Here is a 24,441-nt window from a genome sequence, read left to right on the forward strand (position 1 = left end):
AGATTATTCCTTAATTCACTTGTTGAAATTTGTAGCAATTTACAAGTTGGAATTAAGCTGATTCCTTATCTTCACTTGTTGAAATTTGTAGCAATTTACAAGTTGAAGTTAAGCCGAGATTATTCCTTAATTCACTTGCTAAAATTTGTAGCAATTTACAAGTTGGAATTACGCTGATTCCTTATCTTCACTTGTTAAAATTTGTAGCAATTTACAAGTTGAAGTTAAGCCGAGATTATTCCTTAATTCACTTGTTGAAATTTGAAGCAATTTACAAGTTGGAATTAAGCTGATTCCTTATCTTCACTTGCTGAAATTTGTAGCAATTTACAAGTTGAAGTTAAGCCGAGATTATTCCTTAATTCACTTGTTGAAATTTGTAGCAATTTACAAGTTGGAATTAAGCTGATTCCTTATCTTCACTTGTTGAAATTTGTAGCAATTTACAAGTTGAAGTTAAGCCGAGATTATTCCTTAATTCACTTGTTGAAATTTGTAGCAATTTACAAGTTGGAATTAAGCTGATTCCTTATCTTCACTTGTTGAAATTTGTAGCAATTTACAAGTTGAAGTTAAGCCGAGATTATTCCTTAATTCACTTGTTGAAATTTGTAGCAATTTATAAGTTGGAATTAAGCTGATTCCTTATTTTCACTTGTTGAAATTTGTAGCAATTTACAAGTTGAAGTTAAACCGAGGTTATTGCTTGAGTTCTCATAGCAATATATGGGTTGCTTAACCCTAAGGAAGATGCTTAACACTTGTTGAAATTTGTAACAATTTACAAGTTTATGTTAAGCCGACATATGATCACCCGCTGAGGTATACAGAAATTTACAGGTTGAAGTAAAGGCTAAGTATATTGTTTAAACATTTGTTGAAATTTGTAGCAATTTATAAGTAGGTTAGATCGAGATCACTGTTTAGTACTTGTTGAAACTTGAGAAGAAGCTTGCAAAGATTACATTAAGTAGTATATGTTTTATATTTGTTAAAATTTATGAAAGGTTTGCAGGTCAGTATCTTGCCGAAGTAAAAGTTTTGTAGTTATACCCGAGGTATGTAACCCCGAGAAGATTGCACAAAGGAAACAAAATAAAAAGCATGCAAAAATTTCTAAGTATAGAACTATGCAGAAGCAATCAACAGAACATCACAAGATTAAAACACATCCATAGAAAGAACAGTTGCAATTACATATTGAAAAAGCTACGTCGGCCATAAGAGGGAGTTTTGCATTATCCAGAAATTAAAAGAGAGTACAAAGTGCAAAGTGCAGAAAAAGAAGGAAAAAGTACAAAAAAACATTTTAAATCAAGACTCTTCAGTATTAGCAGCTGCAGGGACTGGGACCTCAGACGATTCTGGTGGAACCTCCCCGGCAACCTTTTCTGCTTCTATCTTAGCATCAATCTCAGCCAGCGTATTGTCCAGATTTCTTTCAGCCAAAAGAAGGTCGGATGATAGTTGCCCGATGGCAATTTCCTTGGGTGCCTCCCCAACCTTATCACCCTCCTCATCCAAGGTTAAATCCATCACTTGCTCAGCAGGAGGAGGGGGCTTAGTTTCAGCAGCATCCTTGGGTTTTCTCACCAATGCCTCATCATCATTCTTCTCTTCATCCTCATCCTTGGCATCAGCCTCAAGCTCTGACTTGTCTTCAACCTGACTTGGAGGAGGAAATGGTAAAGGAATGGCATCGGCATTACGAAAGGGCGAGTCAACAGGGAGATCAAGTTTTTTTATCAGGGACATCCAACCAAGGGAAAATCCCCTGTTGCATGCCTGCCTGACTTGAAGTTTATAATCCTCTGTGACGTCGGCCATACCCTGGGCATAGGCCTTTTCATCAGCCTCTTTGACTTCAGCCTCCTTGGTGGCCAAAGCCTGCTGGAGCTCCTTCTCAGCCTGGGCCTTTTTTACTTCGGCCTCGTTCTTCTCAGCTTCAGCTACTTTTCAGATAGCCTCCGCAGACTCCGCTTTCTCTTCGGCCATCTGCTGGGCCTTAGTAGCCGCCTCGGCCTGATCCTCCAGTTTTTTCATCCTTGATTCAAGAGATTTGATCTCTTTCTTCAGGGAAGATGCTTCCCTCTTCATATCAACCAATCTTTGCTGATTTTCAAAAGATTGCATTGAAAATGAATGGGCGTGCTGAATGGCCTGAAGAAAAACAAAAGTGTTAGAAAATATTCTCAGTAAGAAACAGAAGGAAAAGTCACAAGTGCAAACAGGAACACTTACTTGAACGGAGTGTTGGAGCATGAGAGCGTAATTCTCATACTCACTGAGTTCAGCATTTCGTTCCAAATCCTGCGGAAGGAGAAGAGCAGTGCTGAGGGCGACACCAACGTTGATATCGTCGGCACTTTCACTGGCCATAATTGGCCTATCCTCCAGAGTTAGTTGAGGGGCCCATGGAACGTCGGGCTTCTTGGACGCCGAGGTCGTCACAGACGATGACCTCGGCTTTTTTGATTGTGTAGACCCTGAGGGTTGGGCCTCAGCAGACCTCTTGGTGGAAGTAGAGGTTGATTTTTTGCCTTGTGCCAGCTGAGAAATAGGAAAAGCATCCTCAACCTCGGCGTCAGTAGCCTTAGCCTTGGGCTGAGCCTTTTTTACTCTCTTCGGCTTTGGTGGGGACATCGCATGCGTTGGTACAGCATCGGCGTCGGTTGGAAGGTCGGCAAGAAGATCTTGAACGACAGGCCTTGGACGAACCATCTCGGCAGTCTTTACAAGTCTTCGTCGACGTTTACGTTCTGGAATTGGTATTAAGTAGGGGGCCGAAGTGGATGGAAGATCGGCTGGGTCAGAGGTGGATCCTTGATCTGTTCGGGATGAAGACACGGTTACAGTTGTGGCAGTAGGTGGAGAAAGACTTTTTTTCTTCCTTTTTAGGACGTCGGGTAAAGTGGATTTATATGTCGGAATAAAGTTCAGCAACAGGGGAGCCTTGCGCTTATGGATTGGAAGACCGAGAAGCTTCTTTAAGTCTTTTCCAGGGAAAAAGGATTGACGGAAGTTTTTTGGTGGTTGATGAAGATCTGCAGGACAAGCAAACAGACTTAAGAAACAGACAAAATTTTAAAGACTTAAATAAAAACAACTAAGCGTTGGCACTGGGCTCTTACCCTTGCCCTCTGTAACTGTTCGAGGAAGAGGGTAGAGGTGGACATCTTCTTCTGGGCCAAATTCCCAATTTCCCGAAGCAATAACAAAGTCATCCCCAGCCCCCTTGTTGGAGTTTGGGAGGTCGGCTACAATTTTGAACTCGGTAGACCTCGGCTTAAGGTAATAAACAAAGCCCCTTTCCTTCAGGTTGAGGGGGCACATTGTATAACAGTACTGAAGGTCGGCCAGGGTGATCCTAAGATTTTCCTGCCTAGCTAAAGCTATAATACCGTTAATCACCCTATAGGAGTTGATAGTAAGTTGCATGGGGTTCAGTTTGTAGAAATGAAGGATTTCACGAAACAAGGGATTAAGTGAAAGCCGAAGTCCACATTCAGTAAAGGCTACTATAGGAAAGGGTATCGTATGGTCTGTGGGCATGATGGTATCATCATCCCCAGCTAGCTTAAGGTGAACATCGGCTGGGATAGAGAATTCCTGCCTAAAGTATTCGAGTTTTGTTGGGGTATTCACCCTATGCCTCCACATACCCATTACGTTGACTTAAACAAAAGAAGAATGTGTTTCAGAAGATGGGTGTTTAAAGAAGGGTTGCAAGAACCTCGGCAAAGACCTGGGAAAGGACTGACAAGGCTTGTTTCAGTTTTCCCTGAGAAATTGACGATTCTACAGACAACTCCCAAGCCAAAGAACTATAAAGATCAAAATCGAAGGCACAGATCTGGAACAGATACGAAAAAAAAAAAAAAAAAAAACAACAAGAAAACGATGACGCTTCAGAATCAAAGAACAGAGGTATGGTTCTCAGAAACGAAAGAAATACAGAAGTAAAAAAAATCAAGAACAGTGGCAAGAAAAGTGGTGAAATAGTGCAAGTGTTCAAGATGTAGCCACAATTCAAGATACAAACAAATCCAAGGCTTTGAACAAAAGCAATAAATGACAACAGGCAGACGAAAGCACATGAAGAGAACTAAGAGTGAAAGGAACAGAATCTTACCAGAACAAATGAAGCCGAGGCAATATTCACCGAGATCAGATATCGGTTGTGACAGCAAAGAAAGCTTCGCAAGAATGGAAGACTAAAGACAGTTTCAGAAGAGAGATTGAAGTAATGGCAGATTCGAAGAAAAAAGAGCTTTAGGAGAGAGAAAGAGTAAGAAATCAGAATGAAAAAGTGAAGAAAGAAAGAGGCAAAGAAAAGTTTTGTCAAAAACTTGAAACGGCGGCAAAAATAGGGCATTTATTACGCCTAAAGCACCGGATACGTCAGACGGCGCAGACGGATGAAAAGACAGCCTTAAGGCGCGTCGCAGGAACGGGCCAATAAAAATAAAGCATTTGAAGGGGACGGTTAGAAGTGCATGACAGCTCATGCGCGTGGGAGAGTACGTTCGAAACCTTGTTCTCCGAAGAGAACACATCGGCTGGAAGTGGATTATCTCGGCTAAACAGTTTTTGAGCCATTACTCAGAAAAGAAATGTCGAAAAATCGATATAGGTTCCATCACCTCAAAATGCCGAGGTAATAGAACCTAGGGGGCAGTTGTGGGGATATATTTTCTGAATACCAACACGTGGCATGGTGACGCCGACGTGTCAGCCGAGGTGCCACGTGTCGTGGTAGTTAGGCCGAGATGATCTCGGAGATGCCGAGGTTATCTCCACAGATATCGGAATCCGAGATAAGCGAGTAAGGGATAAGAGTCCTAAGACGAATAGGGGACTTAACCAAGATAAGGATAAAGCTCTTAGGGAGTTTATCTTTATCTCTTAAGGAGTCCAAAGTAAGCACTAAATTGGAGTTCATAGAAGTCATACTTCTAGTAGAACTTGGATTGAATATATTATAAAAGAGAGGCACCCCGTGGGTCTAAGGTATGCAATTTATGTTTTGAGTATTAAGTTTAGCACTTGATTATCTTTGAGAGATATACTGACTTGATCGTCGGAGTGCCCCCGGGTGGAAGAACCACCGCCGGAGCCTTTTCTTTCTGTTACAGGTTGCTGAAGCCATCTATTCTGCTAGTGCTCTCCAGTTGATCACTAAGCAGGCACTGTGGTCAGATTTTCACCAACACATAAACTTATGAATTAACTATATTTTTGTCAAATATTAGTAAAAGGTAAGGCTCCGTTTATTTTGACATAAAATATTTTTGTTAAAAATATTTTATTCATTTTTTGTTATTTGTTTGAAAAAAAAACAAGTAAAATATTTTTGCATTATTTTCTTAAAAATAACTTACCTTTAAAATTTTCTTGAATTAATTTTTACAGAGTTAACTATTACTCATTATCTTTTCAACACATTTAACATTTTTAAATAAATATCTTAACTCATTAAAAAGTCATAAATAATATTTTATTAAACCAAAAATTTTCTTTTAAGTAATAAAATATTTTTATTTTAAATATTATCCAAACATCAAAAAATAAAAATATTTTTTATATATAAAATTAGTTTTTTAAAAAAATATTTTATATCAAAAAAAAAAAAAAAAAAAAAAAAAAAAAAAACACTTGTGTTGGATTCGCAGCACTTACGCCGTTCCGGTAGGGTAACGGGCGTCGGGCAAGAAGAGAGAGAGAGAGAGAGAGTTTAGAGAGAGAGAAAATGGATGCTTTGATAGCCTCGTACGGAGACACCTCCTGCGACTCCGATTCAGGCTCAGATTATCTCCCACCATCGGCCTCCAATTCCAATTCCAATCCCAAGGCATTAAACCCTTTGCCTCCACCTCCTCTTGACCTCCTCACTCCTCCCAACTCTCTCGGTATCAATTCTTCTATACTCTTCAATTCATTCAACAAAATTTCATATCCTTGTGTATATATATATATAGTATCATTCACATGTTTATGCCCACCAAGTGTTTGATCTTTTGATTATGAAGGTACTTTAGCCCAATTGCAAAGTGGTCAGTCGAATCGGATTCGGAGCTTCCCTCACGTTGAAGGAAACTATGCTTTACATGTCTACATTCCAGGTAAATATTGTTGAAAATGTTGTGTTGTTACCTTTTTATGTCATCAATTTGTTTCCTTAGATATTTAGTGGCAGATATACAACTGAAAAACACTCTTTTTTTTCTTATTTTTTTTTGTTCCATTGAATCTTTGGCTTCTAAAAAGCTGTATTTGTATATCTTTTAGTCAAAAATAAAACCGACCTTTTTTTTTTTTTTTTGGAATAACTATTTGGACTGCTTGTTGTTTATGAAGTAATGTGGGAAATTGCACACATTTTTGCTATTCCATGTGTTTCTTAAGACTTCATTTAGGATTACTCGAACAAAAAAATTAGTGCAACTGTGTGATCGCCTGTGTCTCAGTGCTGCTCCTATGTTTTATTCTTGTTCAATCGGTAGGAGATTATTGCATATATGAAAAGAATTATATCAAACTGGACAATCATAGTTCACCAACACAAATCTATTAACCCAACAATCAATACCAATCACCAAGAAAGAGGAAAGAACCCACAATGGGGAGAAACAAACTCAATCCGACAAAGCCCTATATTAGGAGAGAAATAATCAATCTTTGCTTTTGGCAAAGATTGACCCTCTAATCTCCCAGTTGGAATATACAAGAGTATCCAACTGAGCTAGCGTAGTTGGTGTGTTGCTTCTATGTCATTAAATATCAACTGGGTCGTGGAATTACTGGTGTTATGCTAGTGTGATAAGGTAGCTTGACATTGTTGGGCTCATTTCCTAATAGTTTAAGTTTTGAGAAAATTAGTAATCTAAGATGGTATCAGAATTCTGGGTAAAGCTGTTCTGGGTTTAAGCCTTGTTGCCCCATTATTTTTGTCATAGTGCACACTGTTCTGCATGTAAACTGTGCACCTTATTTACTAGTTGCTTGTCTCTTCACATGTAAGATGGGTCACATGTGAAGGGAGTATTAATTTGATAAACATCGTAGGACCGATTTTCTAATAGCTTAAGCTTTTTTGTAAAAATTGGTGTGCTAACATGATGTTGAGTGAATTCCAATTCAATTCATAAGTTTTCTTTTAGCAATTCCCACCAATTGACTCTATGCTTGTGGTGTCTGAAGTTTTATCACATTGTTTTCAAGTTCCAGAATTAGAACAGTGCTTTGATTAAGTTATATGCTTACTGTAGTCCACATACCTTCTACACCAATGAAGGAGCTGACCCTGTTTCTAAAGAAGGTCTCATCTCTTGTACCTGGTTTGAATGCCATTGACGTCGACGTCCCACTCAATATGCTTTGCAGTGATGATCTCAAGCTCGAACAAGTTGCCTTGGGGAGAGAATTCCATATAAGTTTGGGGAGAACTGTTCCAATTCGAGTGCACCAAATTGACTCAGTGGTGTCAATGCTTCGACAGAAGCTTCAGTGTCAAAGGTCAAATATATGCCCAGCTTATGAAATTCTAGTTCAATGTGATGACACATCTGTTCCATGATATGGTTCTCACCCATTGTTGTTATGTGAAACAGGTATTGGATTGATTTTAGTAAGTTGGTCGTTTTTGTTAATGATGATCACACGCGTTCATTTATCTCAATTGAAGTTATAACAGGAGGGTTAGCTGAGGTAAGTTCAAAGGTGTTCTTTTGAACCACTTTGTTCATGTTTTGAGCAGTTTTTCCTCCATAACGTAGAATGAATTTTGGGTTCACTGTTTTTAACTCTGTTTTGTGTTATTTTTAACTAGCAGCCTAGCAGGTAGATGTATAATTGTATTTCCGAGGACAGTTTTGTTTAGTATTGGCTTGTGTATGTAGTAATAGCTATAGGATATGTATTGTTGCTATGAAAACAATCCATTGACATTGTTGTCATAAAAAAGGAGAAAAAATGTTGATTATTTGAAGCGCTGAATAAGAGCGTCTCCAATGGTTCATTACTTTTTTCACCAAATCTGAGTAAAAAATAACTGATTTTCTCAGTATGATATGGCTTCCTCCAACAGTGCATCAAAAGGGAAGGGTCATTCGGTGGGTCGACCAGTAAGGCTAAATTTTTTTTTTTTTTTTTTTAACCTATTTGAACCTTTTTGACCCTGTTTGAACCTACCTATTTGAAAGGGAACTGGTCGACCGGTGGGTCAACCGGCCGGACATCCGGTTGGTTGACCAGTTGGGCCACCCCAATGTTATAGCACAGAGAAATACTGAAATCGTGAGCTTGTTCTCAGTTTGATGAAAGTTTTGTTCTGTTCTCATTTTGATATCAATTTGGTGAAACCATTGGAGACACAAACAGTGACTTTTTCATCAAATTTCAAATTTGATGCTGGGTTTGATGCACCGTTGGAGATGGCCTAAGCCATTCTAGAAATTTCATTATTATTTTTTCAGAACTGTGAAATTTATTTGAATTTTGATTGATTTTCAGATAACAAAGCAGATACAAGCTGTTAATGAAGTCTATAAGCTTCACAATCTACCTGAATTTTATGAGGTTAGGCTTGTAGTTATTGTTACTCATGGTTTCTTCAAGTCCATTTATATTATTCAAATAATTGAATTATTAAACTGTTTTTTCGTGTTATATTGATGGTATTTTGCTCTGTATTGGATGTTGATCACAGGATCCACGCCCTCATATATCTATAGCTTGGGCATTGGGTGATATCAGTGATATATTGAAGAGAGTGGTTGAAGAAGAAGTGAAGAGATGCACTATGGCAGGGGGATATGTTCAGAAACGCTTATTTACCTGCAAATTTAGCGGCATCGACTGTAAGATAGGCAATAAAACATATAAAATATGTAAAGTCCAAGAAGAATATTAAAACCTAATATTATTTCTGAATTTCAGAATATTGTATCCTTAATTACCTATTTAGATTATTTGTGTATCGGAAATGCTATAATATGTCGAGAATTTAAAATGTGAATCAAATTCATTTAAAGTGTGACTTCGTATCACATGAAACTTAAATCTACATAATAAATTTAAATTATGAACACTTTTCTGAATTACAAGAAAAATAATGAAAAGAATAAGGATTTGTTTGTTTCTTTTTCTTCGTGTTGTGTCTGTTGTATAAAACAACCAAAAAGCAATATGGGAGGTCAAATGCTGATTTTTGGCTAGCTTTAAGTTGGTTATGTAGTTAGTATAATCAGACTTAAAATGAGCCACGCTGGTTAAACTCTACTTAATCCGCAATGTTTTTATATAGGTAAATTATACTTATCTTTCTCGAGATTTGAGAAAAATACAATTAGGCTAAGTTTGGCTATCCTAAATAAGTACACACTTTTTATCTTTTTATCTTTTTTTATCATATCATCTCTCTACTTTTCTGCACATCTTTTTGTAAGAAGACAAAAAATTTTATGTCATCCTAAACAACCCTTTACTCTCACATTTTTTACACTGCAGGCATTCATCAAATTTCCTGATTTGTTTCTATTGCAAATTGAGGTAGGGGTGAGTAATAGCCACGCCATACCATCTTAGTGAGTAAAACTTTAATGCAACAATAATATCTAATAAAACACTACATAGGAAAGTCGACTCCAATATCTAAATATAATCATTTTATCCAACATATCCTACTAACTGACACGTATGGATAGTGGGGGTGGAATGCACTTACATAATAGCTATGGATAATAGCTATGGACACGTTTGTTTGGCGGATTAAATTGGATGAGATTATTAGTAAGAAGATTGTTAGTGAAGAGATTGTTAATGTTTGGATTGTTAGTGAGAGAATTAAGTAAAAGTGTGTTTATTTTGATGATAGTGTGGGAGATGATTACTGATGGGATTGTTAAATTATTTTCATATAAAATAAATAAATAAATTATTTCTATATTAAAAAAAATTAAAACAAATATTAAAACAAATAGGAGAACTTAGTAAAAAAAAATTAAAATAATAAATTTTTTATATAAAATAGACTAAATCTCCTCATTATTCTCCTAATCCCACTTAAAATTCACCCAGTTAATCCCCTACAGAGGGGGATTACTATATCCCCTTCGCTACTAATTCTATCACATTGTGTTGTATCCAAACAAGGGTTTGGTGGGTCCCACGGATTGCTAATTCGATCCATCCTCCCAAACCCCCGATCAAACATGGCCTATGATTGATTTGTTATATCTTGTCATCAAAGTGACATGGTATAATCGTTTCACTCAATTTTTTTTCCACCTTAGGCGGTAAGAGTATGTGGTTGATTAAGTCATGCTCCTTAGCATTTTGTAATCCATTTACATTGGTTTTACAAAAATACTGCACTATGAAATTATGTTCCAAATTTTATTATGAAAATTAGGTGAACGCATTAGCCTTGACATTTTGGGACTTAAATGTATACTCAAAAATTGAGACCTTCATACATATTTAAAAATATATATTTATTGATAAAATAGTATCTTTATTTAAACTAAATTTACTAGTATTTTACACTCATAAATATTAGGTGATAAATCTAATTTGAAGAATATTGTATTAGTGAGTGAATCGATTATAATTTATTTATTTTTATAATAATTATAATATTGTATTATTTTAGGCAATTTCATATGATTTTTAAAGTTGATATAAATTATAGTTAGTAAGATAAGTTTTTTTTTTAGAAATATTCTAAAAAATCAAATTATTTATCAAAGTAACTCACTTTTTAAACTATTTATCAAACTAATCCATTTTCTAAAAAACTAAAGTTTAAAATACGAGTTCACATGTTCAAAATGCGATTTTCTGATGAAATTCAAATGCGATTTCATATTGACTTGACTTATCTACGTATAGATGTTGATCATATCAATATGAAATTACAAGTTGAAGATGCGATTTCACCACGAAATCGTATTTTGAACTTGCAATTTTAAAAATGGTTAGTTTGATAAATAGTTTAAAAAGTTGGTTATTTACATAAATAGTTTAATTTTTTGGAATATTAAAAAAAAACAAAAAAAAACACATAAGATAGATATCATAATTATTGAAATAAATTTTGGACATTTTTGATATTATTAATTTATTCAAAAAAAAAAATTTGACCTCGCTAATTGGGATTTGGTGTCATTGTGTGCACAATGCACATCGTCGGATCCAATTCTAATAATCCGAACTGTTCAATTTTCAAAAAACATCGAGAAGAATAAACTTGTAAAAAATCAAGTTGATTGGGTATCAATAACCCCTTCATCGAAATACATTTGTATTTAATTTGATAAATACATATTCATTTTCTTTATATACAAATTTGATTTGATAAAAGAGCAATCGATATCTGATCAATTTGATTTTTTATAAGTATATTCTACATGACATTTTCTATAAAATGAACTATTTAAATTATCAAAACAGGTCCATGAACAGCACAATAATTTCCGTTGTGCATTGTGCACAAAAGTGACACCAAAATTTGATAAACTTCAGATTAAAAAAATCTATTTCTCCAGTGGCAATAATAACTAGTATAATTTATAGTATTCTATAATCAATCCATAAATTTGGCAAATAACCATTCATTACTTTTAAATTATTCACCACTTCAATTATTTTTAAATTTTTTAGATAAAACTTCATTTTAAACTACTAATACTGCAACATAGTGTTTTGTTTACTAGATTGAAACCGAATGGAATGAAATAGTCATCCGTTAGCCTCTCTATAGGATCACTATTCTCCGGTGAATGATTTTATTTGTAATAAAATTTAGTGAATCAAACGTGAGAATGGACTTTACGATCAAATGATTATTTGATTTCATTTAATTTCAATGAACCAAATATAGCATAAGAGTTACAAATATTTGGGGGCCCTATTTCTTAGACAGAATTCGAGGCCTAAGGCTGTTGCCTTGCTTATCTTATCTCATGGCCAACCCAAGGTGAAAGGTGTAGATTTAAAGTTGGTGGAATGTGTGACACATTTAGAGAATTATTGTGGTCCTGAGGTGCACTTTTCTAAGTAATTTTTTAGATATATTCTCTGACTTCGTAATACTGTTGTTGGTTTTATTAACAATTTTTGTGTTCTAGACTTTTGTCATGTAAATTTCATTTTAAGTTAAAAATTCTCAGCATTACCCAATGACAAAAGACATGGCCAATTTCCACAAAGCTATATCGATCTAATTACAAAGAAATCTCAGCGAAATTGCGTTAAAAGCCAATGTGAAAGAGAAGCTTAAAGTCAATTGTGAAAGACAAACTTAAATGTATTATTTTCCTTTGTACAATTTCACTTAAACCTGGTTTGTATGAGCTAAGAAACTTCCTAGAAACTTTTATTTTTTGTATTTTATTTATTTTTTACAAACCTTGGTGTACATATATACTGGCATCTGAGCCCGCCGAATGTGTATGCTACTAAAAGAGATTTGACGGAGGAGTTTTTTTTGATTTGCTATTTACATATTTACCCCATTTTATGGTGAAGAAAAACAAACAAAAATTATCTCACGGATAGAATTTTTGGAGGAAAAAAAAATTACCTTGACACTATATCAAGTCAAATATTCACATATAATAATGGTATAGATATATTGAGCTGAAGGGCTAGTTAAGGAAATATCATTTAGGTTGATTATTTTTTTTGTTACATATCCAAAATCACCCATGCAAATGTTTAATTTGGCTTACAAGTGAGAAAAAGTAGGGAAATAAATGACATTTCAAAAGTCTTTGTTAAAGCAGGTCAACTGATACATTTACCACCAACCAAAAGACTATTGATACCACAGGTAGTGCTGAAATTGTACTTTTTTTTATTTATTTTTTGAATTAAAAGTACAATGCTTAATACATGGAAACAACAAAGGAAACAATGTAAGTTTAATAATAGAATTGGTTAACAGATTGAGACTCACAAAAACTCACTCTCTCTCTCTCTCACTTGTTATTGTTTGTTAGTAGGATTAAGTCTTCCAGATTGCTAAAGCTCTGTTTTACACCTGAAAAAATGAGAGAAATGTCTGTCTTGGATTTCTCTACTTGTTTTAGAACGCTCGAGCGGCCTCAAAATTGCGATTCCACGGCACGTTTTGAACCTCTGATGAGAAATTTAGATGTTTTCGAAGCATCAGACAATCGTTTGCACTTGGCATGCCAAGAGGGTCATTTGGAGATTGTCAACAATGTGATAAACAAAAATAGCAATCTTTGCACTGTGAAGGACAATAATGGGCTAATTCCACTTCACATTGCAGCAATGAAAGGCAAGGTTGAGATTGTCAAGCTGCTAGTTGATGCTTGCCCTGAGTCGGTGAAAGAAGCGACTGTAATGGGAGAGACTTGTCTTCATCTTGCTGTTGTGTATAATAAGGTGAATGTTGAATTCACCCCATGTGAAGGAGGTGATGCTCTTCCATGGGAACACACACAAAGGTCAAGGAAGGAGGCTACCAACCATGTCAAAGAAGGAGGCTGCCAAAGTCAAGCATGGAGGCTGCCCAAAGGCTCTCCCACCTACTCCCTCACCTATAAATGGAGGTTGAGAGGAGAGAGCAAAATGTGGAGTAAGTGAGGAAGAAAACCGTGAACCAAAGAGTGCGAGATGTGAGGCGGAGAGACCGTCTCCCTCGGTGTGAGCGAGGGAGACGGGTGAGTGGCTGAGTGAGGAGAGTGTGAGCTCCTCCTCTATTGTAATCTTTCTGTAATCTCCTCATTGGTATAGTGATAACCGGTTACTCTCCCGTGGACGTAGGCCTTGGGCCGAACCACGTAAAATATTGTGTCTCCTTATGTGTGGGTGTGTTTTTCTGCTTGCAATGATTTCTATAAGGTCTTGGGCGGGATCCCAGATCCCAACAAGTGGTATCAGAGCCTCGTCGGTGGCGTTTCGGAACAAAAACAGCGTGTTGTCCGAAACTGCCCAGAAATCAAGTTGCTCGAAATCCGATTTTGAGCATACCAGGAGCAAGGGCTCGAGAAGAGGAGTCCAACCATATAAAGCAGACACCCAGATGAGCTACCACGCGCCCTCACGCGCCGCCTGAAGAAGGCGCGTGAGACCCAGTCTCGGCACGCGCCGCCACGCGCCGTGTAGGCAGCCGGCGCGTCGGCCCAGTCTCAGGCACGCGCCCCACGCGCGGAAGAAGGAAGAAGACGAGTGGGGGAGGCGCGTGTGTGGCACGCGCGTGCCACGTCAGCAGCCACGTCAGCTGCCACGTCATCCGCAGGAGGAAGGATCCAGTGCTTCGCGGCTACGGTGCAGCCGCAGATCTGAGGCGTACAAAATGTTTTGGCTAGATCTAAGCCATTTGGAGTCCGTTTTTGGTGATCCAATAGTGGTTTCAGACTATTTGGAGTATTCCGGACACATCCGTACGGTCAGATTTTGGAGATGAAGTTTCTGTAAAAAGAAGGCAGATTAAAGTGGCAGACGGCGTTAGGGGCAGTGGACGGAATATTCTGTTGGTACACGGAATATTCCCTGAACTTCTGAAAATTACAATTTGGCCCAGAATTTTCAGAAAATTGTGGTGTGGCCCAGTTTTCGGGGAAAGTTTTCAGTGAGGTCCCTGGAAGTGCAGCGAAGGTTGGTCCTAGCTAAACGGACCGCTCCGGACGCAACCGCGAGGTCAGAATAGTGAAATTCTGAACGGTTTGGAAAGATTGTCAAAACATGGGAGTTTGTCATCTTCAATACTCGAAGGAAGGTTGCCGGATATTGTGGAACGCTGCGGATTCACTGAAGAGGTTAGAATGGGCAGATTCTGACCCGATTGGACAACCAGATACAGATTGATATAGATCATTGAAGACCAGAGTAGATCAGGCTTGATCAAATGGCAGATCGAGGGAGATCAGGATTGGTCAGGGGCGATCAGAGGATTGCAGACATGATTATCTCAAGATCAAAGGTCTAGGAAAGTTCTGTCAAAAAGACACTGTCTAAGGAGACTGGTTCTTAAGTGGGACCGGTTGTGACCCCACCAGTCTTTCCTGGGAACTTTCCTGGTTGTTGAGGTGATCGGAGGATCTGGTTCAAATCAAAAGAGAAGACCATTCATCGACGGATAGATGATTTGGCAACCAGTACAGGCTCAGGGAAATACTGTGGCTGTTGGAGCTACTGTATACGAGAAGGTACTAATGGTATGTGGACATGTAGAACAATAGTTGCAGAGGAGCATACTAAGCGCAGAAGTACAATTGCAGACGTGCAACAGTGCAAGGGTACGCTAGAGTGTCGTACAGAGGCGCGAGAAGAGTGTGCAGCAGCGGGTTGTTGACAGTTCACAGGAACTTCCAGACAGAGAAATTGAGACAGGTAAAACGCAAGAGTGCGTGCCAAGGAGTGGCAAGTCTTATTTCTCTATGGTGGTTTCTTTAGTTCCATGGCAGCGGAGGATAGAGTTGATGCGGATCTCTCAGGCGAGCTCGACGCAAGGAGACCAGAAGCCATGGGTACGGGCACTATGCAAGGAATTGCATAGCTGACGATGCTTTGACAGATGGAGCTACTGTCAACCATCAATCTACTGGACAGCAAATCAGGGATTGCAAAGGCACAGACAACAAGCGTATGTGGAAACGCCAGGAGGTTGTTCAGAAGTGCAGAGGGCAAAGGCTGAAAGTTCAGAGGAAAAGCTCCGAGCAAAGAAGACAGAGGACGTTGATGAGATAAACAACGAGTTTTCTATTGCTCCAATGACTGGTCCTGCGAGGTATTGCATGACAGTCAAGGGCATTCCAGCAGGGGGTGCAGGACATCCAATCAGGGGGTGTTGGATATCTTGGTTGCGCAAGTTCAAGCATAGCAGGTATAGACATCCGAGACAGGAAGCATGGAAGAGATCTGTGGGAGATAGGAGCAGTGGCTCTCTCCAAATCAGAGAGTGGTGTGAGTTGAGTTGAGGATGTCGGATTCCCTCCTCCTCTTGTATCTCTGGTGTTTTTATCTCTAGCTTCAGGGGATGCAGTGTCTCAGTGAAGAGATGCAAACTATGTTGAATTTGGGCGTGACAAGATTAGCAGCAGTATGTGCAGTGGATCACCTCACATGGGTTGAGGGGGTGATTTGTTGAATTCACCCCATGTGAAGGAGGTGATGCTCTTCCATGGGAACACACACAAAGGTCAAGGAAGGAGGCTACCAACCATGTCAAAGAAGGAGGCTGCCAAAGTCAAGCATGGAGGCTGCCCAAAGGCTCTCCCACCTACTCCCTCACCTATAAATGGAGGTTGAGAGGAGAGAGCAAAATGTGGAGTAAGTGAGGAAGAAAACCGTGAACCAAAGAGTGCGAGATGTGAGGCGGAGAGACCGTCTCCCTCGGTGTGAGCGAGGGAGACGGGTGAGTGGCTGAGTGAGGAGAGTGTGAGCTCCTCCTCTATTGTAATCTTTCTGTAATCTCCTCATTGGTATAGTGATAACCGGTTACTCTCCCGTGGACGTAGGCCTTGGGCCGAACCACGTAAAATATTGTGTCTCCTTATGTGTGGGTGTGTTTTTCTGCTTGCAATGATTTCTATAAGGTCTTGGGCGGGATCCCAGATCCCAACAGTGAAGGTGTTCCAGTACTTGGTGAAATGGCTCGAGGAGAGAATCGACAATGGCGATTTGATTAACAGAAAGGGTAGAGGTGGAAACACGGTCTTACACCTTGCAACATCGAGAAAACAACTCCAGGTAACTCTGTTTTTCTCTATTTGGTTGCTCATGTTGTATGTTCCAGAAATAGGTGAAACCGAACCAACTGAAATATTATATTATATTTTTTTTAATAATAATTAAATTTTTTTAGTAGTAGAATAGAAATGACTAATGCTACACATTTTATAATAAAAATAGGGAGTATCTTCTCTCTATATTTATTACTGTATCTATAAAACTCTCAAAAGTTCGTGTAAAATTTCCATATTACACTATTGAAAGATTTACAAAACCAAACTGTACCATGTGATTGATTTCGATTTTTCAACTAAAAAAACCGAAAAGTTCGATTTCATGCTAAATTTTCCTTTCAAATTGAACCGATTACACTCCCAATGATTAATTTTGAAGGTATGAACTCTAACAACCACCACCACCACCCTCCAAACCCAAAAAACAGAAAAGAAAGAAAAACAAAAGAAAAAGTAAAATAATGAATTTAAAAGGAAACAGACCCAGTTTCACGGCATAATCAAAAGTTTCAAGTTTTGTTTCCGAGTAATCCTAGTAACACTACCAACAAACATATTCACCAATACACAAGATATGCATACTTGATATGAAACTCTCAGTTAAAATCAAGTCTAGCTGGCAACACTAGTTAGTTTTTCTAACATTATTCTTTATTTTTATTCATTCATGGTCTCTATCTTTGGTTTGACTCAAATTTTACTTTGCCCTTATTGTTTCAATTTGAACTATATATGATTCCTACACTTTAATTTTAGTGTCAATTTGGTTTTTGCTTTCAAATTATCGTCAGTTATTTCTATGTGCACTTAAGGAGACTGACACTTGTCACAAAATTATTAATTTTAACGTTTAATTTGAACAAAATGACTAGATTAAAACTGAACTTAAGGTATATGGAATAAATTATTCAAATTGAAAGAATAGGAACTAACGTGAAATTTGGATTAACCATAATTGTATATAGATATCTGGAAAAACTACTATATATATGTTTGTCTCCATTCTAATTTCATCCTTTGATGCCGGTTATTTTTCAAGGATTGTCCTCTATTTAGTTTTTAACAACCATAATTGTACTCAACTAACTTGATTCTTGATGAAGACATTAAAAATACTGCTTGATAATCAAAGCCTTAACAAAATGGTGGAAGTCAACGCAAAGAACTCCGGCGGTTTCACCCCTCTCGACATCCTAGATGTCCTCCCATATTCCAGGAAGATCGACATGGAAATCAGCAAAATTCTTCGACAAGCAGGCGCCATGAGGGCCCGTGACATAGCCGATCAAAGCTTCAACTGTGGGGACGATAACTATTCCCAACCACCACCACATATGAGCACCATCATGTCAATTCTCAAATTCAGAAGAGAAACATACAACGCAGTACTTTTAGTCACAGCCACACTTTTGACAACAATAACATTCCTTGGTGGGTTTTACAACCCAAATGGTACCCTGCAACTGAAGAAACATGAATCAATTCTAACTCGGTTATTCATATTGTTCAACTCTACAGGGTTCACCTCATCCGGGGCATTGGTTATTTTCCTCCTACATGAATTCCCATTGAAACCGTGGCCACAAATCTCGGTATTAGCCATGTTTGGTGCTTATATGTGCTCAATAATGGCAGTATCTCCAAATGAGGCATGGGCTATGCTCTGGTTAGCAATCCCCTTCTTGTTATTGGCTGCTGGAGGAAAATTTTGTGGCCTTGGCCGACAGAGGCCTTATGCAGGATGCAGAGATAGAGACGCATAAAAAACGACACTTTTTGTGATTAGAAAATGCTATATATAATCCCATTTCTTACCTCATTTTATATATGTAGAAATACCGTGTTGTGATTTTACTCATATTTTGTTACCATAGCTAAAAAATAAGAGTGGTAGAGTGGGTCTAACGAAAAGGGATTTTGAATCGGGTGGGTACTATTTTTGCTATTTGGGTTGTTTTTGTAAGTAATTAATATACATATAACTATAATAATAATGCAGAATTGAACTTATAAGATTTTGAGTTTAATACAATTCAAGAATAAAATAAACATATACAATTCAAGAATAAAATGAACATACATTTGTCAGTCATTGAATTAGAGAAGTTGAGAAAATATCCCTAATGGTTGAACCTTGAATTCTTCTTGGCTCAACATTCTTCTCTCTGTCTCTCTTAATTAGGATGACTATAGAACTTAGAGTGATGGAAAAATACTTATGATATAAAAGGGGAGTCACCCATCCTTATATAGAGGAGAAAAGAAGGCTAGATAAACTCTCTTAGAAGAATTCATGTCCATCAAGGTTTCTTTCTTATCTTAGAAGAACAATTATATTAAAATTCTAATTATTGAACTTTATCTCAAATATTGGCTTTATCTAATTGTAGAGTCCAAATAAAATAAAGCATATAAAAAATATGTAGGCTATTGAGCTGTACTAGGAAATAAATCCAACATTCTCCCACTTGGCCCATTAAGCCGATTATGATGCAATTATGAGTTTTTCCAAAATATGCAATTTATAAAAATTTGACTCATTGGATTCCACACTAAAAACTTTGACACATGATCACGGATTTTTTTAAAAATAGCCAATAAGTTCAGATATGTTAGAAACTATAATACTGTGATTATTTCAGATCACCAATGTGAGTCATAACGGTTATATAACATTTATGTCATATTTCCTTCTATGCACCACACCATTGATAACTTTCACCAACCCAGTCCATTATCGGGATATGTAATTATTTGCCTAAAAAGTCCCTGTAAATTGTCTTGTTAAGACATTTCCTGTTTATCAATATTCAAATTAATGTGTACACACACTTTTAGAAATAGGAAAAATAGAAACAAAATTATTATCGCGCAAATAGTGTCAAATAAAAATAAGCACTCAAGATTATCCATACACATCATGGGTTGCTTAAAAGACCAATCCTGATAACATACTCTTTGTATGTCTTCGGTGGCAATCCCTTTGTGAATGGATCAGCAATCATAAGAGAGGTGCTTAAGTTTTCAATTAACACTTGTTGTTTCTGGACTCTTTCTCTAACAGCTACGTACTTTACTTCCATGTGTTTGGAACCACTGGAGTGCTTTCCATTCTTAGAGAAGAAAACTATTGCGGTATTGTCACAATATATCTTTAGCGGCCTGGCAATTGAGTTAACAACACCAAGTCCTGAGATGAAATTTTACAACCATAAAGCATGATTTGTAGCCTCAAAGCATGCCACAAAGTCAGCCTCCATAGTAGATGAAGCAATAGTGGACTGCTTCACACTCTTCCATGAAATTGCTCCACTAACTATTAGAAAAACAAAACCTAATGTAGATTTTCTACTATCAAGACAACCAGCAAAATCTGAGTTTGAGCATCCGGTCACTTCCAACTATTCTGATTTCCTATAGATGTGCATATAGTCCTTTGTTCCCTAAAGATGTCTCATAACCTTCTTTACTGCTTTCCAATGTTCCATTCCATGATTACTTTGGAATCTTCCCAACATTCCAACTGTAAAACTAATATCTGGCCTGGTACATGTATGGGCATACATCAAGCTCCCTACAGTTGATGCATATGGAATGTCCTTCATTTTTTTTCTTTCCAAGTCATTCCTTGGATACTGTTTTTCACTTAATTTATCACCCTTCATGATGGGTGCATCACCGGCTGAACAAAACTGCATATTGAATATCTCCAAAACACGATCAATTTATCCTTTCTGAGATAATCCTAGTAATCTTCAAGATCGATCCCTAAAGATCTCTATGCCAATAACATAGTTTGCCTCACCCATATTGACCATTTTAAAGTTCTTGGAAAGATATTCCTTGGTTTAGCTAACAAAATGTCATCCACATATTGCACCAAAATAATGAACTTACTCACACTAACCTTCAGATATAGGCACTGATCAACCACATTTTCCTTAAATCTGAAGGAGGTAATGGTATCATTAAACCTTAAATACCATTGCCTAGAAGCTTGTTTAAGGCCATATATGGATTTCTTTAATTTGCAAGCTAAATATTCTTTACCTTTCTTTGCAAATCCTTCTGGCTGTCCCATATAAATTTCTTCATCCAAATTCCCATTTAGAAAAACAGTTTTCACATCCATTTGATACAACTTTAAGTCATAATGAGCTATCAGTGCTAGGATGATTCTAAGCGAGTCCTTCTTAGATACTGGAGAGAAGGTCTCTATCTAGTCTATGCCTTCTTTTTGAGTAAAACTCTTGACAACAAGTCTGGCTTTAAAATTGTTCGATATTGTCTTTCGCGTCGTGCTTGGTCTTGAAGACCTATTTATACCAGACCTTTTTTACAATTATTAGGCAATTCGATGAGATCCTAAACACTATTCTATTCCATGGATTTTAACTCTTCATTTATAGCATTGACCCATTTAGTAGAATCATCACTATTCATGGCTAGTGAAAATGAGAATGGATCTTTGTTAATCCCAATATCAAAATCAGATTCCTGTAGATACACCATGTAACATTTGGAATGACATACTTTCTTTCCCTTTGAGATCTTCTCAAAACTGCCGGTTGTAGTGGTTCTACAATATTTTCAATAGTGGTATCTTCATGAAGTGGTGAAACATGAGGTGGTGATGGATTTTCATTATGTTGTTCGTTTCCCTCAGCCTATGGAATAATCTGAGAAACAATAATTTTTCGATAAAGGTCAAATGTTGGCACATCCACCCTAATTTCCTCAAAATTCACCACTTGTGTTTTTTGACTCCCACTGATTTCACCATTCTCTAGGAATCTAGCATTACCAATCTCCACTATCCTCGTATTGTGATTAGGACAATAAAATTTGTACCCTTTAGACTTGTCTGGATAACCAATGAAATATCCAGATATTGTTCTTGAGTCCTACTTTTTCTCTTGTGAGTTGAAGATTTTTGCCTCTGCTGGACAACCCCAAATATGTAAGTGTCTCAAACTAGGTTTCCTACCAGTCCACAACTCAAAAGGAGTTATTGGGACCGCCTTATTAGGAACCCCATTTAAGATAACATTGTAGTCTTTAAAACTTCACCCCACAGTGAAATGGGTACAATTGAGTAACTTAACATAATCCTAACCATATCTTTAAGTGTACGATTACGCCTTTCAGCAACTCCATTTTATTGTGGCATATATTGAGCACGAATGCCTTTCTTTTCTAAGAATTTGGCATATGGGCCAAGATTTTGGCCTGACTCATCATATTTACCATAATACTGACCACCCCTATTTGATCTTACTATTTTAACCTTTCTATCTAATTGTCTCTCGACTTCAATTATGTACACCTCAAGGATGTCAACAGCCTGAGACTTTTCATGAATTAGTTACACATATCCATAATGTGAGAAGTCATCTATAAATGTGATAAAATATTTTTTACCACTATGACATGGGATGTTGACTGGCCCGCAAATATCTGTATGAATTATCTCGAGAAGCTCATTACTTCTTGTGGCACCTTTCTTGGTATGTTTGGTTTGCTTTCCTTTAATGCAATCCACACATATCTCAAAATCAGTGAAGTCTAGGTTTTTCAAAATCCCATTCTTCACCAATTTTTCAATTCTATTTCTAGATATATGCCCCAACCGTCTATGCCACAAGATTAAGGATTTTTCATTAATTAGACCACGTTTTAAACCAATATTCAAATGCAAAGTTACTAATGATTGTGCAAACTCATGATTTATGGTAATTTTATATAAATCATCACATAAATTACCAGAACTAATCCTTATTGAATTAAACATTAAATTGAGTTTTCCACAACTAAATAAAACTGAATATCTAACACAATCTAATTTGGATAACGAAACTAAATTCCTAGAAATTGAAGGAACATAAAAAGTGATTTCTAGATCCATTTGATGACCCGTCTCTAAGATCAGTCGATAGATTCCTACAATTACGACTTCAACTTTGAGACGGTTCCCCATATAGACAAATCTTTCACTTTCATTCGGTTTCCTGGTTGAGAGGTATCCTTACATATCATTTGTAATGTGGGTCGTAGTCCCTGAGTTAATCCACCAAGTATTAGAAGGTACTTCAGCAAGATTTGATTCATAACAAACAAAAGAAAATTTCTTACCTTTCTTTTCGAACCAAGCCTTTCGCTTGTTGCAGTCTTTCTTCACATGTCCCTTCTTGCCACAAAAGTAGCACTTGACAGTGAAACCATTCTGAGCCTAATTTTCTTTCCCAGGTTCATTCTTTTTCTTGAGTGGATTTTTCTTTGATTTTACAAACTTACCCTTCTTTTTCTTTAGAGCTCCATGAGTTACAGCCAATGTAGTTTGACGTCCTTCCTCCCTCAACCTCACTTCCTCTTGAATACACATATTAGTCAGCTCATTCAAATTCCACTTATCTTTATTAGTGTTATAGTGAATTTTGAATGCCTCAAACTTTGATGGAAGTGAGTTGAGAATAAACTGCACGAGGAAAGTTTCATCATGCATCCCTAACGTTTTAAGCTGTGCAGCTTTGTCAACCATATTGAGGATATGATCCTAAACTCCTCGATTGCCATCATATTTCATTGTTGTTAATTCAGCCATAATAGTGCCAACAAGTGACTTGTCAGCAGATCTAAATCGATCTTCAACAGCCTTTAAGTATTCCAATGCATTAATAGTTTGAGATAATGAGGTCTTGATGTTATTTGCAATGGTCATCTTCATGAACATCAAACTGAGTCTATTGGACCTTTTCCAAGATTCAGAAATGGTAGCTTGTTTTTCAATACTATATTCATTAATATCTGTAGGTTTATCTTCAAGCAATGCCATATCAAGGTCCAACACACCTAGTGTAAATTGAATATGTTCATACCATTCCGAAAAATTTGAGCCAGTAAGTAAAGGGACACCCAATGCAAGAGAGTGCAATGAGGTGAGAACTATCACTGAGATAAGATAGAACAACATACATATTAAAGCTTTAAGAATTATAATAATGAACTATTGATATCACATAAGTCTTTCCTTTGGGCAAAACTTACTTATATCTATTGTCCACTTGTCAAGAATCACTTATGTAGGTCTAAAATAATTTATGCAACTTTTCAGTTAGTCATGTTACCTTTGGGTATTCAATTCTAATCTGTCAAATTACATAAGTTACATTACCTTACCCAATTCATAATTATTTGAAAGTGACTCTCCTTTGAGCTAGTCTCAATCTCCTAATTATAACTGCAATTTGAGAATATTATCAACCTTAATGTTACCTTTTTAACAATTCTTTTATGTAATTCTATATTCATAAGTTTTACAAATCTAGGCCACTTTGGCAGCTACTAAATTAGTAAATCTTATGAATATGGAACTAACCAACAATATTCTCTATTCATTAATTTGAGTTATTTAATTATCATTAATTCAATCACTATTATGATTTCTAGAATTTCTTTTATGTGATTGCAATTACCAATATGATAATAATAATAACTGTAGATGAACATGAAAATATATAAATCAAATTATATAATATGACAATCATGTATATCTCATATAATGGTCAACAAGAATTACACCTAAATGAATTAACCACTTCAATATTTAATATTTAATGTCAGAAAATTATATCATGATATCAAATTAAAATCATAAAATATATAAATATTAATAATAAAGTGTACATAATTAGACAAGGTAAAACCATAATTCTCTAACGTCATA

At 36.8% G+C, this 24,441-nt stretch overlaps 2 protein-coding genes across 4 annotated transcripts; both read left to right on the top strand.

Annotated features, from left to right (window-relative positions):
- Positions 1–5,610: 5,610 nt before the first annotated feature.
- Positions 5,611–8,986, top strand: LOC114293483 (uncharacterized). Of its 2 annotated transcripts, none has more exons than XM_028237559.2 (6): positions 5,611–5,909; positions 6,030–6,122; positions 7,269–7,515; positions 7,611–7,707; positions 8,512–8,577; positions 8,708–8,986. In XM_028237559.2, exons 1-6 carry the CDS (start codon positions 5,750–5,752, stop codon positions 8,909–8,911), a joined length of 867 nt encoding a protein of 288 aa, XP_028093360.2. In that variant the 5' UTR covers positions 5,611–5,749; the 3' UTR covers positions 8,912–8,986. The 2 variants fall into 2 exon arrangements, with proteins under 2 accessions (XP_028093360.2, XP_028093361.2); XM_028237560.2 differs by having other exon boundaries at positions 5,648–5,909; positions 6,039–6,122.
- A 3,921-nt stretch (positions 8,987–12,907) lies between these two features.
- On the top strand, positions 12,908–18,745 carry LOC114293481 (uncharacterized). 2 transcript variants are annotated; one of them, XM_082882493.1, is made up of 4 exons: positions 12,908–13,419; positions 16,603–16,722; positions 17,822–18,149; positions 18,237–18,745. In XM_082882493.1, exons 1-4 carry the CDS (start codon positions 13,051–13,053, stop codon positions 18,479–18,481), a joined length of 1,062 nt encoding a protein of 353 aa, XP_082738619.1. In that variant the 5' UTR covers positions 12,908–13,050; the 3' UTR covers positions 18,482–18,745. The 2 variants fall into 2 exon arrangements, with proteins under 2 accessions (XP_082738619.1, XP_082738618.1); XM_082882492.1 differs by having other exon boundaries at positions 12,909–13,419; positions 17,822–18,745.
- Positions 18,746–24,441: the final 5,696 nt, after the last annotated feature.

Source organism: Camellia sinensis, chromosome 8 (genome assembly GCF_055761805.1).
Source record: "Camellia sinensis isolate YWXY chromosome 8, ASM5576180v1, whole genome shotgun sequence".
NCBI lineage: Eukaryota > Viridiplantae > Streptophyta > Magnoliopsida > Ericales > Theaceae > Camellia > Camellia sinensis.

Bases quoted from the DNA above. Each gene is read 5' to 3' on its own strand.
- LOC114293481 (XM_082882492.1), top strand. From the start codon at position 13,051: ATGAGAGAAATGTCTGTCTTGGATTTCTCTACTTGTTTTAGAACGCTC. The intron at 13,420-16,602 runs GTTGAATTCACC...CCAACAGTGAAG, and splicing joins TTGTGTATAATAAGGTGAAT to GTGTTCCAGTACTTGGTGAA. The intron at 16,723-17,821 runs GTAACTCTGTTT...TTCTTGATGAAG, and splicing joins CATCGAGAAAACAACTCCAG to ACATTAAAAATACTGCTTGA.
- LOC114293483 (XM_028237559.2), top strand. From the start codon at position 5,750: ATGGATGCTTTGATAGCCTCGTACGGAGACACCTCCTGCGACTCCGAT. The intron at 7,516-7,610 runs GTCAAATATATG...TATGTGAAACAG, and splicing joins CAGAAGCTTCAGTGTCAAAG to GTATTGGATTGATTTTAGTA. The intron at 8,578-8,707 runs GTTAGGCTTGTA...TGTTGATCACAG, and splicing joins ATCTACCTGAATTTTATGAG to GATCCACGCCCTCATATATC.